Source organism: Meriones unguiculatus, chromosome 2, assembly GCF_030254825.1.
Source record: "Meriones unguiculatus strain TT.TT164.6M chromosome 2, Bangor_MerUng_6.1, whole genome shotgun sequence".
In the NCBI taxonomy this organism is placed as follows: Eukaryota; Metazoa; Chordata; class Mammalia; order Rodentia; family Muridae; genus Meriones; species Meriones unguiculatus.
Window position 1 is genome coordinate 66,365,194 of NC_083350.1, and position 13,035 is coordinate 66,378,228.

Below are 13,035 nucleotides of genomic sequence, written 5' to 3' on the forward strand. Positions count from 1 at the left end.
TCTTTTCATTTTTTAAAGACAGGGTCCTATGTACCCTAGGCTTTGTAGAAGTCACCCTGCCTCAGAATCTCAAACACTGGGATCACAGGTGTCAGCCACACGCTTGGTTTGTGTCTTTCACGACATAAACCAAGCTGGCCTTGAACTTGTGCTGATGTTCTTGCTTCTGTCTCGCAGCTGCTGGGATTACACATGTAGTTACTGCTACCTAGATATACTTTTTGATGTTGTTGTTAAATATGGAGTCACATGTTTCTAGACTAACCTGAAACTTGCTATGTAGCTGAAGATGACATCTATCTATTTGCCTTCACTTTTCTGGTGCCAGGATGACAGCCATGTCCCACTATGTCCAGCTTACTTTTTTTTTTTTTCCCCAGCTAGGGTTTCAGCCTGAAAATTCTTGTTGTTTTTTGAGACAGGGTTTCTCTGTGCAGCCCTGGATGTCTGGGAACTCATTTGTTATTCAGGCTGGCTTGAATTCAGGTAGATTGACCTGCCTCTGCCTCCTGAGTGCTGGGAGTGTGGTGTGTACCACCGCGTCTGGTATTACTTGGTTGGAATTACTGGCATCTGTCACAAGCTTTATTTCATTTACATGTACATGTGTGTGTATGCCTTAGTGTGGGCATGTGCACACAAGGGTACCCCTGTACTCGGAGTCAGAAGAGGGCGTTGACCCCCCTGAAACTGGACTTATTGGCAGTTGTGGGCCACCTGATGTGGGTGCTGGGAATTGAACTCAGGTCCTCTGAAAAAGCAGTAATTGCTTGTAACCACTGGGTCACCTCTCCAGCCCCATTAACAACTTCTTCTTCTTCTTCTTCTTCTTCTTCTTCTTCTTCTTCTTCTTCTTCTTCTTCTTCTTCTTCTTCTTTTTAATTTTTATTTTTGTGCTTTTTGAGACAGGGTTTCTCTCTGTGTAGCCCTGGCTGTCCTGGACTCCACCTGCCTCTGCCGCCCCAGGGCTTGGATTAAAGGAGTGCACCACCACGCCCAGCTAACTTCTGTTTTGACGTTACAAAACTCTTAATTAAAAAGTCTGCTAACACTAGGCATAGTGGCTCACATCTTTAATTCCAGACTCAGGAAGCAAGTAGATCTCTGAGTATGAGGCCAGCTGGGTCTACCGAAGCAAGTTCCAGGCCAGCTAAGGATACATCATCAGACTCTGTATTTAAAAAAGCATGTTTAGGTGCCCACTCTAATGTCATCTCTTTTAAGTTCAAGTAATACTTTGCTTAGTTGGTGTGCTGCAGGCCTGAAATCCAGCATTCAGGGAGGCAGAGGCAGCCTGATCTCTGTGAGTTGAAGGCCAGCCTGGTCTACAAAGCGAGTCGAGTCCAAGACAACCAAGGCCAAATGGAAAACCTTGTCTTGAATCCCTCCCCCCCAAAACAACAACCTTTGCCAATAGCTGAGCAGGATAGGAAGAAAACAGACCCCTTCCTTTTTTTTTTTTCTTCTCTTGAAACAGGGTCTCACTGTATACAGCTCTGACTGTCTGTAACTTGCCCCATAGACCAGAGTGATGGCCTATTCACAGAGATCTACATGCCTCTGCCAATGGCCAGCTCTAGGATGCGGTCTTTGGTCTGGTAAAACTCTCTGTTCTCCATTTAGTCTGTGGCAAGCCTCTGGTATTTCCCTTTTAGTTATGTAGGTGTGGCTCATGTGATTACGGAGGCTGAGAAATCTGAAATAGGCAAGAATAGCCATCCACACAGTATATAAGTGCTCCACCCTCGTGAAGTAAATAGTCTAAAAAGGAAAAGGAGGGGCGGAGCCTGTCATGGTGGTGCTAGCCTGTAATTCTAGTAGGTTGGAGCTGGAGTTACAAGGCATCCAGACAGCCAGAACTTCATGTATGAGAGACAAGTGCACGACGCCCTAGCATGCGTCTTAAAAAAAAAAAAAAGAAAGAAAAAAAAAAGACATTTGAAGATATCCTTTCCCAGTGATCCAGAGAAATGCAGTTTCCTCTTACATCCCGTGCTAACTAAAGCACCTTCAATAGCACACTTTCCTCCTCTGTGGCTGAGCACATACATGGCAGTCCGCTTTTAAGAGCAAGTAGATGCTCAAAGGATTCACAGTGCGTCCTGGACCCCTGCAGAGGGAACCCCTAGGCACCCGGCCGTCCACACTCCCTCGAGCAGCTGCTGCCTAGCAAGGGAAAGGCGGAAGGACCGGTCAGAAAGTAGATCGAAGTTGCAGCGGTTGCTTCCTGCAGGCACATGGGATCTTTGGGGACACCAAGAGGGTCAGGTAGGCCTGAACAGCCATCGCCCTGTCAGAGTTGCCTGGCCGGATCTGGAGGACCTGTCCCAAAACAGAGCGCAGGCCACGCCCGGCCACGCCCTCCCGCCCCATGCCCCGCCCCCGTCCAGCCGGGGGAACCCAGTCGTCACAGTATTTCCGGTTCCAATCCTTCGACGGGCTTCCGTCGCCCCCTGTTTCTCAGTCATCTGGTCCCGGCCCCGCCCCTACCGCGTCTTTGACACAGTCACGTGAGGGGCGCTCGCAGGGCCTGCCGGGAGGAGTACTGCCGGCGGGTCAGGGTTCGGTCCAACATGGCGGTTCCTGTCGGACAGTGACCAAGGCTTTGCCGTAGGGAGGACCGAGCGGCGGTGGTCGGAGTCCCCACCTGCCAGGGTGGGATGCAAAGCCTCGGAGAGCGCTGAGCGGAGGCAGGGACGGGCCCAGGCCCTGAAAGCCGAGGCGGCGGCGGCTACGCGCAGTCGGCTGCAGGCTCCGGAGTGGGGCCGCGCCCGGCTGGGCAGGCGGCGGCGGCTGCGGCAAGCTCGGCTCCGAGGCGGGGCGGAGGCCGGGCGCCCGGCTGCGGCCATGGCCCAGTGCGTGCAGTCGGTGCAGGAGCTCATCCCGGACTCCTTCGTTCCCTGCGTGGCCGCGCTGTGCAGCGACGAAGCCGAGCGCCTCACCCGTCTCAACCACCTCAGCTTCGCCGAGCTGCTCAAGCCCTTCTCTCGCCTCACTTCCGAAGGTACGTGGTGTCCTTCCTCGATCCCCGGGCTGAAGCCGAGCCAGGGCTGAGAGAAGGAAGTTGGGAGCGAGTGGAGGACTAGAGGGGCGACGGGCCGGGGTTGCGGCCCGGTGAGGGCCGGCTAGCGTCTGTCAAGACCGCGCGCTCCTGACTGCCCGGTTTTCTTGGACAAACCGGGTCATGAAATCGCGAAGATAAACTTTGAGTGTCGAGACTGCTCTTATCAGCCACCCAACAGGATTTGGCACTTACTGTACGGTTCAGATGGGAAGATGCAGCCTCCAAAACGGAGTGTAAGAGTGACGATCTGTCATGCCCCCCCCAGCCCCCCATCGAGTATTAAATCTGTCTTTCCAAGTTATCTTGTTCATGACATTCCTCTAGCCTTTGAGGGTCACCAAACATCTCTCTGGCTAGTGACTCTTTTACTTTCGACCATTAAAACAGCTTCTTAGCTCCACTGTAGTTTGCCCAATCTCAAGGAAGTAGCAAAGACTGCACGAATAAAGACTCTCAGCACCACATAACCCGTGCACACCTGCGATCCTAGCCTTTGGAGGTAGAGGCAAGAAGTTGTTTTAAGTCTTTTTCTGGGCTATGTAGGTGTTCGAGGCCAGCCAGGGTTACATATGACCCTATCTAAAGAGAGAAAAAAAAAGTTAAGAAAAGGAAAGGATAAATTGTAGCTAACAATGTAGATGTATCAACTTACCTAGATTTATAGGGCTGGAACAGTTCAAACATTTTGCTTTTTTCATATTGATAGTTAATCATGAGAAATGTATTCATATTTAAGAGTTATTTGCTTTATCCAGCTTTATTTTTTATGTTTGTTAATTTTTAAGATGGATTTCACTCTAGGCCAGGCTGGTCTGGAACTCACTATATAGCCTAGGCAGGCCTCAAACCCTAGGCAATTCTTCTGTTGAAACCTCTTGAGTGTTGAGATTATAGGCTTGAGCCACCATTCTTGGCTCGTTCTCCAGTCTTTGATTTTTTTTTTTTTAAATTAGGGAAAAAACTAAATTTTACGTACAGTTTTATTCAAGGAGCCTAGAGAGATGGCCCAGTGACTAAGAGCACATGAAGCTCCTGCAGAGGACCAAAGTTTCATTCCTAGCACCCATGTGTGGTGGCTCAGAATTTCTTGTAACTCTAGCTCTGGGGGAATCCAAGGCAACCCCCCCCCCCGACTTACTTTATTTATCTATACCTACCTACCTACCTACCTATCATTTATTTATATATTTATTTATTTATTTTGGTTTTTGGAGACAGGGGTTCTCTTTGAAATAGCCCTGGCTGTCCTGAACTTTGTAGACAGGCTGGCCTTGAACTCACAGAGATCTATCTGCCTCCTCTCTCCTGGGATCAAGCTGAGCCCCACAGACAGTTTTTTTTTTTTTTTAATAATTTTTATTTTTTTATGTTAATCTGGGTTATTTACTTTATATCCCAGCTGTAGCTCCCTCCCTCTTTCCCTCCCAATCCCACCCTCCTTCCTTCATCTCCTCCCTCCCCCTTTCCAAGTCCACTGATAGGGGAGGTCCTCTTCCCCTTCCACACAGTTTTTTAAAAGTTAAAAATTTTTATTTAAGTATACTCCCAAGTGTGGTTTAGCCCTGATCAGTTTGACTTTCTCTGTGCTCTTTCCTACTGTGTTAAGAAAAGGAAATAGGGCTGAAGAGATGGCTCAGTGGTTAAGAGCACTGTCTGCTCTTCCAGAGGTATTGAGTTCAATTCCCAGCAACAACTTGGTGGCTCACAACCATCTATGATGTGATCTGGTGCCCTCTCCTGCCATGCAGGTGTACATAAAAAATCTCTTTTAAAAAGGGAGAGAAAAGGTTTTAAAAAAATAAGAAAAGGAAATAATGCTAATACTTTAGGCTTCTTTCATGCAGCTTTTCTTTTAGTCATCGAGTCTTTTGTTTTTTATACCATATATTTATTATTGCTGTTTTTATTTTGGTACAGGGTTGGTTATATAGCTCAGGCTGGCCTTAAACTCATTATTAGCTCAGGCTGACCTCCAGCCCACAGTGATTTTCTTACTTCAGCTTGCTTCATGCCAGGATTACAAGTGTGTACCACCGTCTAGCCATTGTTGCTCTTTTAAAATTGATGACATTGAGATCATCAATGGTAGCTTATCTGAAGTTTTATATCTAACAAAGATTTGAAAACAGGCAGTGTGACTCAAGGTACTATGATCTGAATCATCGATCATCTAATCTTCTGGAAGTGCTTAAAATTAGTTATTTATACTGGAGAGCAAGGTTTCCTGTAACCAGGCTGGCCTTGAACTTCTGATCTTCCTGCCTCTATGTTCTAAATATTAGGATTATAAGCATGTGCCACCATATCAGGCCTCACGTATATAGTTAAATGTTTGGTAGGTATGATAAAATTTATAAAGAAAAAAATGGCAAATGAAGATGTTTTCTTTTTTCTTTTTGATGCTGAAAATTGAACTTGGTACCTCTTGCACTAACAACCATTTTCCCCCCTATTTGGGAATATTCCCCATCCTGGTGGGATTAGTTTTAGTAATATTAGTTATTTAACCCATGTCCTTCTAAAGTTTTGGCAGGTTTATTTTAATACGTATTTAATAAATGGAGGTTTTGCATTCTTTTTGTTGCAATTTTTTTTTTTATAAAGTAAACTTAATGTGTAACAGTGTGAAGGTGTCAAATCTCTTGGAATTGGGGTTACAGACAGTTGTGAGCTGCCATGTGGGTACTGGGAGTTGAACCTGGGTCATTTGGAAGAGCAGACAGTGCACTTAACCACTGAGCCATCTCTCCAGCCCTGTTGCAATTTTTTTTTTTTAAATTTGGTGTGTTTACACTTAAATATCCTTTCTTTCGAGTAGGTGCATTTTTAAGAACTCTTCTGTGGTGGCGCTGCCATCATTGGACAGTGCAGTGATGGAGGCGGAACTACCTGTCCACTTCTCCTTCTCTTTGCAGCCTAGGAAAGATTAGGAAGGGATATAGTGAGGTGGCTGACATAGAGATGGTAGTGAGGAAAAAGCAACCACTGCTCCTTCAGCTCCTTCAGGAGATGGGGAAGGAATGAGGGTGGGATGGTGTCTTAGTTCCCCTTGTTCTTCTTGTGGTAAAATACTCTGACAAAAGCAGCTTAGGAGAGAAGGGGCTTATTTTAGCACATGGTTGAAAGTATTGTCTATTATGGCAGAGAAGTGAAGGCAGCAAGAGCCTGAAGCATCTGGTCAGCATCCACAATCAGGAAACTGATGATTTCAAACTAGCGCTATCTTTTTCCCAGTGTATATAGTCCAGAATCTTTTTAAAGTAGATAGTTCCCTCTGCAGTCATAATGAGGAACCATCACAATCAAGATAGCCCTGCAGTGGCACGCCCAGTTTTCCGAGATTAAGTTTGCAGTTAAGACTGCCATCCAATGATTAGGTCAGAAGGTATAAATTGTAGTCTAGTGATTAGCAGAGAGCAGCAGGAAAGTTGTCTTCAGGAGTTCAGAATGCAGAGGAGATGCCTGCAAGAGGGGAAGCTTGAATTTCAGGAAGGGGCTTTTAGATTTTGTTTCTAGTGGTAAATATGAGGCAGTCTTGAGTTCTTCAGTAAGGCCATTTTGGCAGATCTTTGAGTTTGTAGTATATAAGGTTTTATGTGAGTTGATATAAATTTTTGAAAACTTGAAGCTCTCATGATACATGTCTATAATCCTTTTACTTTAGAGGCTGAGTCAGGATTGCTTGCTTGATACCAGCTTGAATTATATAGGGAAACACTCAAAAAAGAGGAAAAAGATATAGTTCAAGGTGATTGAGATATAGACTTCAGTTGCTATGTAAACATTTTCGTAGAGGACTGGAGAGATGGCTTAGAGGTTAAGAGCTCTGGTTGTTCTTCCAGAGGTCCTGAGTTCAATTCCCAGAAACCACATGGTACCTCACAACCATTTCTAATGAGATCGTTGTCCCCTTCTGGCCTGTTGACATACATGCAGGCAGAACACTATATAAATAATAAATAAAATTAAAAAAAATATTGGTAGAACATGAAGTTATGAAGGGGCTGGGGGTACATGTGGGAGGGGTTGAGGGAGGTGGAGTATTTGAGTATAATCAAATATGAAATATAAATATGAAAAATAATCAAAATATGAAATACTCAAAGAGTTAATAGAAAATATTATATTTAAAAATTTGGTGAGCTCTCTTTGCCTTGGTTTCTCTCCCCTTCTCAGACTTTCTTGGGGTGTCTCACCCACTCCCCTTTTTTCTCTCTTCTAGCCTCTCCCACTGTCTTTATCTTTCTTTCTCTACCTCTTTTTCACCTCATCTCTGTACAATAAATCTCTTCATATCAGAAACAGTACCAACAACAAGTTGGTGAAAACCAAACTGTCTTTTTGTTGATGGCAATAAATAAAATTTTGAATTTTTTTCTTTCATGGTGTGTCTGTTGTGTGAAATATAGACTCTTAAAAGCTTTTTTTTTTTTAACCCCCTTAGGCAGTAAGTCTTAAGACTATCACTTTAGGCAGTAAAATTTCAGGATCCAAGTTTTAAAACAAGTTAAATTTTATTCATTCATTCATTCATTCATTCATCCATTCTCTTATTTACTTATTTTGGTTTTTTAATATTGGGTTTCTCTGTGTAGCTTTGGCTCTCCTGGAAATTTCTTTGTAGGCTTGGCCTCAAACTCAGAGATCCATCTGCCTCTGCCTCCCAAATGCTGGGAATTAAAGACCTGTGCCACCACAACCGGCTCTAAATTGTATTTTTGAAGAGATTTACTTATTTTTATTTCATAAGTATGAGTGTTTTTGCCAGCACGTCTGTCTGTGCACCACATGTGTTTGTTGTTGGCAGAGATCAGAAAAGAGTTTGGATCCCCTGAAACTGGAGATACAGATGAGTACTGGGAATTGAACCCTGGTCCTCCAGAAGAACAGCCAAAACCTCTCTCTAGTCCAAGTTAAAATTTCTTTATTCAGAAAAAGGAATGTAAACATATAAAGGAGACTAGATTTTATTTGTGGTCTGCAGGTTTGTTTGATTTGTCCTGACTTCTGAGATCAAACTTGGCTTAGTACACTGTCATGCAGTAGACCTATCTTTAGGTTCAGGAGAAAAACACAGTTTAAAAATATAGTGAAAAGAAGGTTGCTAGAAGAATTTTGAGTACTGTATTTGTATAGGACTTTGAAAATAGCGTTTAGGCTTCATATGCATATATATCAGATGCTGGAGAGGCATTTAAGGTTTCCTGCATGTTTTTAAAAACTAAAAAGACTTAAATGTGCTGAATATATTGATAAAGCACAATTAAATGGTTTTGCATATATTCTTGGTGTGTGTTCCAGACCTAACTTGCATTCACTGTTTAAACATTTTATAATCCTAGAGCTTACTCTCTGTGGTGCTGAAATTGAGCTGGGATGTTATGATGCTAGGGAACGCGTGTTTTCTGTAGTAAAGAATGCTAGAGCTGCAATACAAAACACACTCTAAAGCGTCTTTGGATGTTCTTTGTCTCATACTGGTAAGTTAGGGCTTTTAGTTTGTTTTTTGCATATAATGGCTTCCAGTTTTTGTTTATTTAATGGGATTTTAGTGTGTGAGAATGTGTATCTCTGTTTCTATAGGCAGTTTTTTTGTTGTTTGTTTGTTTTTGTCCTTTTTCTTTGGTTCTTTTTCTTGTTTGGTTGTTTTGTCATTTTTGGATTTGTTTTTAAATCATCTGTTGTATTTTATACTTATTCCTTAGCTGTCTATTTGTTTTCTAACTAAATCCAGAAAGGATGTAGATCTGGGTTGGAGGGGAGGAGCTGGGAGGAATAGGGGGAGGGGAAACCATAATCAGAATATATTGTATAAAAGAAATATTTTAATGAATAACATAATAAGAAGTAAAAAAAAAAAAAAGAGTAGCAGGGCTACGGATGTGGCTCAGCTATAGAATGCTTGTTTAGCCTATATAAAGCCCTGTGTTTAGTCTCACCACCATAAAAGAAAATAAAAACAACATAAAAGTTGTGTACCACTGAGCTGTGTCTTCAGTCCGTAATAATTTTTCAGGAATTTGTATTGGTCATCTATTTCAAAGAGTTAACCATGCCTTACTGTTTGTTTAATGGAATAATTTTAAATAGCATTTTATTATCATTTTAGACATGTCAAGAAATTTTCATTTTATACATTAACTTTAAATTACAGTTTTGGAAATGGTTGAAATTGTCCAAATTTATTTAAATGATTAAAATAATAGAATGGAATTCTGGAAGTTCGTCAGATAAGCCTAGTAAATGCCTTTGAAATTCGGCTTGTCTGATTTGTTGTCTTTGTTTGTTTCTTACTTTTTCTCCTCCTTTCTCATTCCTTTTTCCTCATTTTCCTTTTTCTGTCTTCTTTGTCTTCTTCCTTGATAAGATCTTGTGTAGGTCAGGCTGGCCTTGAACTCCTGATCCTCTTGCCTCCACTTTTTTGTTATAACCATTATAATCCATTTTTAGGTTAAATATCTTTTACTTACAAACTTTCCTTTTTTTCCTTTTGATATCCAGGGATTAAACCTTTATGAGTGACACACCCCAAACCAAAAGCATTTCATTTTAGCACTGTTCTTACTACTGTTCTATTGTTGTGACAAAATGCCTGACAAAAACAACTTAGGGAAAAGGGATTATTTTGACTTATTTAGTTTAGGATACAGTTCATCATAGTGGGAAAGGCATGGCAGTAGGAACACAGCTAACTGGTCATATCTGCAGTTAGGAAGCAGAGACTGCTATTCATCTTTCTCCTTTTTCTTCATTTCTGAGACCTTAGCTCATGGGATGGTGCCATTCATATTCAGAGTGGGGTTTCCCTCTTTAGTTAATTCAGTCTATCAGTTCCCTCAGAGTCAGGCCCAGAAGTTTGTGTCCTAGATGACCGGAGATCCTGTCAAGTTGATTGTCAGTATTGACTGCCACTCATCTGTCTTTCCCTTGTCAACCTGATATCCAAATATATCACTAAAATTTTTTAATCCTTATTTTTATTTTATGTTTATGACTGTTTGCCTGTAAGTTTGTTTATGCACACATAGATGCATTCAGGGCCCTCGAGATTAGGCGAGGCTGACTGATCCCCTGGGACTGGAGGTATAGATGATTGTGGGTCTCTGTGTGGATGCCAAGAATCAAACTCAAGCCCTGTGGAAGAATAGCTAGTGCTCTTAACCACTGAGCTGTCTCTCCAGTGCCCAAATATATCACTTTTAGACCATAACCTTCTACCTTTTGTCTCTATAGACACATAAAGGTACTTCATAATATAGAATGTATTCAGTCTAAAATCAAAAGCCCTTAAAGCTTTTAACAGTACAATATTATTCTGAAGTTAAGTGCAAAGTTTCTTCTGAAACTGGTGATGTCTTCACATAAACCCCTATTAAAAAAAAAAAACAAACATAACAGGCTACCTACTTCCAATATGGTATGACATAAAATAAACACTTCACTTCTAAAGGGAGGAGTGAGAGTGTAGCAAGGACAGTTTGGACTGATGCAGCCCTGAAGCCCAGCAGGGCAAACATCAAATCATAAACTCCTTGTTGGGTTTCTGGACTTGTGTTCCAGATGGCTTGCGTAGCCCCACCCTTCCTGATCCGCCACCTGCAGCTCATACAGGCTTTCAAGCAGCTTCACCCCATTCCTGTAGCTTTCCTCAGCAGATGCCCCATTTTCCCGGCCTTCCGTGGCATGCCAGAACCTCCCAGTGCAGCTTAGGCTGTCACTTCCCTGCTTCACACAGTGGGGGATCCAACCCTGTCACATATTGCCCTGCCTCAGGGGCATTTTAGAACCTTGGCATGGTCTTCCATGCCACTTAACACTTGTTTCAACTTTCATGCCTGTAAAGCTGGTACCATGTGTATGATGCCAAGTGCTGCCAGCTTGAGATGTACTTAGGCTCCTGGACCACAGTTGAATTGTTCTCTGTGCCTTCCAAGATGACTCTGGGGAGTTGTTTTTGAGCAGGGTACTCTTTCAGCAGCATTGTTTAGACTCCTTTAAGGGAGTTTGGGTTTTCTCAAGTAGTACTAAAAGGGTGAAGCTGCTCTCTAGGCACTTTTCCTGGCTTTTCAGTTGAGATAGGTTTCTCTGGAATGTGGCCTGCCTGCCTGCCTATCTATCTGTCTGTCTGTCTGTCTGTCTGTCTGTCTATCTATAGGATTACATCTTCTTTCTTACCATTGTGGCCTGTCTGGAATGCACGCACGCACGCACGCACGCACGCACGCACACACACACACGCACACATGTGTGGAGGTCAGAGGATCTTGTAAGTTGGTTCTTTCCTTCCAAAATGTTACAGTCCAGGGATCAAACCAGTCTCAGGCTTGGCAGAAAATGTCTTGCTGAATCATCTTGCTGACATGTTGTCTTTAGCTTTAAATTCCCTTTTCCGAACAAATGGCACATTTTCCCATCATTTTGCTTCACTTGTTGTCTGTCACTGTAGACCTGGGTAAAAGCAGTAAGCAGTAATCAGGACACAGCCTGAATGCAGGACGATATCTGGCTTAAATTTTTCTCAGCCAACTAAATTAGTTTATTACCTTTGAACTTGATCTCACTGAAGTTCTCAGGCCAAAGGCAGAGGAAACCAGGTCTTGGTCAGAATTTAACAGGAATGCCACTAACCTACTTCCGAGTGGACTCCTTCCTCTTTGAAACCCTGTAAACAAGGCTTCCAGCGTTAATATTTTTCTTGGCAATCTGATTTTCCAAATTCCCACCAGAATGGCCTGTTAAACTCTTATAACCTTCTAAGGCTTTCTCTCTTTCTTCTTTTTAAAATAAGTTATTTATTTTTATTTTATGTGCATTATCTGTGTGAGAGCATCAGATCCTGGAGTTAGAGACAGTAGTGAGCTGCATGTGGGTGCTGGGAATTGAACCCAGGTCCTTTGGAAAAGTAGTCAGTGCTCTTAACTGCTGAGCCATCTCTCCAGCCTCAGTCTGTGGCTTTCTAAAGCCCAAAGCTCTAAGCTTTTCGATGTTCTTCTGTGAAGAGTGTCAGAAGCCTCGCAATCAATCACATGGTCAGGTTCTTCAACACAAGTTCTGCTTCTGCTATCAGTGTCCTGTTAGTTACTCTCTTCATTGCTATGACCTTTTGGTTTTTCCAGACAGGATTTCTTTGTGTAGCCTGTCATTTCTGTCCTGGATTCACTCTGTAGACCAAGCTGGTCTGGAACTCAGAGATCCAGCTGCCTCTGCCTCCCAGAGTGCTGGGATTACAGGTGTGTGCCACCGCTCCTGGCTTGATAAAAACATCTTTAAAGAGGAAAAGTTTATTTTGACAGTTTGAGGGTGTAGTCCATTATCGGAAGACATGGTAGCAGAAACAGGAGGCTGGATGGTAACCTTACATTCACAGTCACCAGAGAGATGAGTGAATGCTCAGCTCATTTTCCCTTTTGTTCAGCTCAGGACCTGAACCTATGATGTGATGCAGCCCATATTTAGGATGGGCCTCTCACTTCCCTGAATCCAATCTAGAATCTCCTTGTCTGTCAGGCCTACTCAGGTTTGCCTCCTGATGACTCTAGAGCCTGTTAAGCTGACAATATTAACATCACAGCTATTACTATGTTGATATAACTAGGTAATTAATTCATCTCCATGGTTTTGAAGGGTGTGTGTGTGTGTGTGTGTGTGTGTGTGTGTGTGTGTGAGTGTATGCTTCTAGTTTGTATACAGGGCCTGGGGTATGTAGGATAAGCAAACTATAGCATTGTTTCCAAATCTCAAAGAAAGGTTTACTAAATATTTGGTTGCTTATAGTATTTGACAGTTATGGAACCAACAATAAGGAAAATACATGCAAAATATGTTCCTAAAGATTTCAGAGGTGTGACATAGTACTCTGGCAGTTGTCTATTTTTATTTTATTTATCCTTTATTTTTTCTCTCTCCCCACCTTTTCCCTTTCCCCTTTTCTATGTCATAATTATACAGTTGGGAAGTTTTAATTATTGAGG

The 13,035-nt window shown here is 42.6% G+C and overlaps 1 protein-coding gene across 4 annotated transcripts in view; it reads left to right on the forward strand.

The window, feature by feature from the left end:
* The first annotated feature begins 2,523 nt into the window (after positions 1 to 2,523).
* Trappc8 (trafficking protein particle complex subunit 8) overlaps positions 2,524 to 13,035 on the forward strand; it is an 84,162-nt gene continuing 73,650 nt past the window's right edge. For all 4 annotated transcript variants that reach the window (XM_060377633.1, XM_021664225.2, XM_060377634.1 and 1 more), the window contains exon 1: positions 2,524 to 3,004. In XM_060377633.1, the coding sequence (XP_060233616.1) occupies positions 2,848 to 3,004 (157 nt within the window). In that variant the 5' untranslated portion in view covers positions 2,524 to 2,847. The remainder of the gene's footprint in view (positions 3,005 to 13,035) is intronic.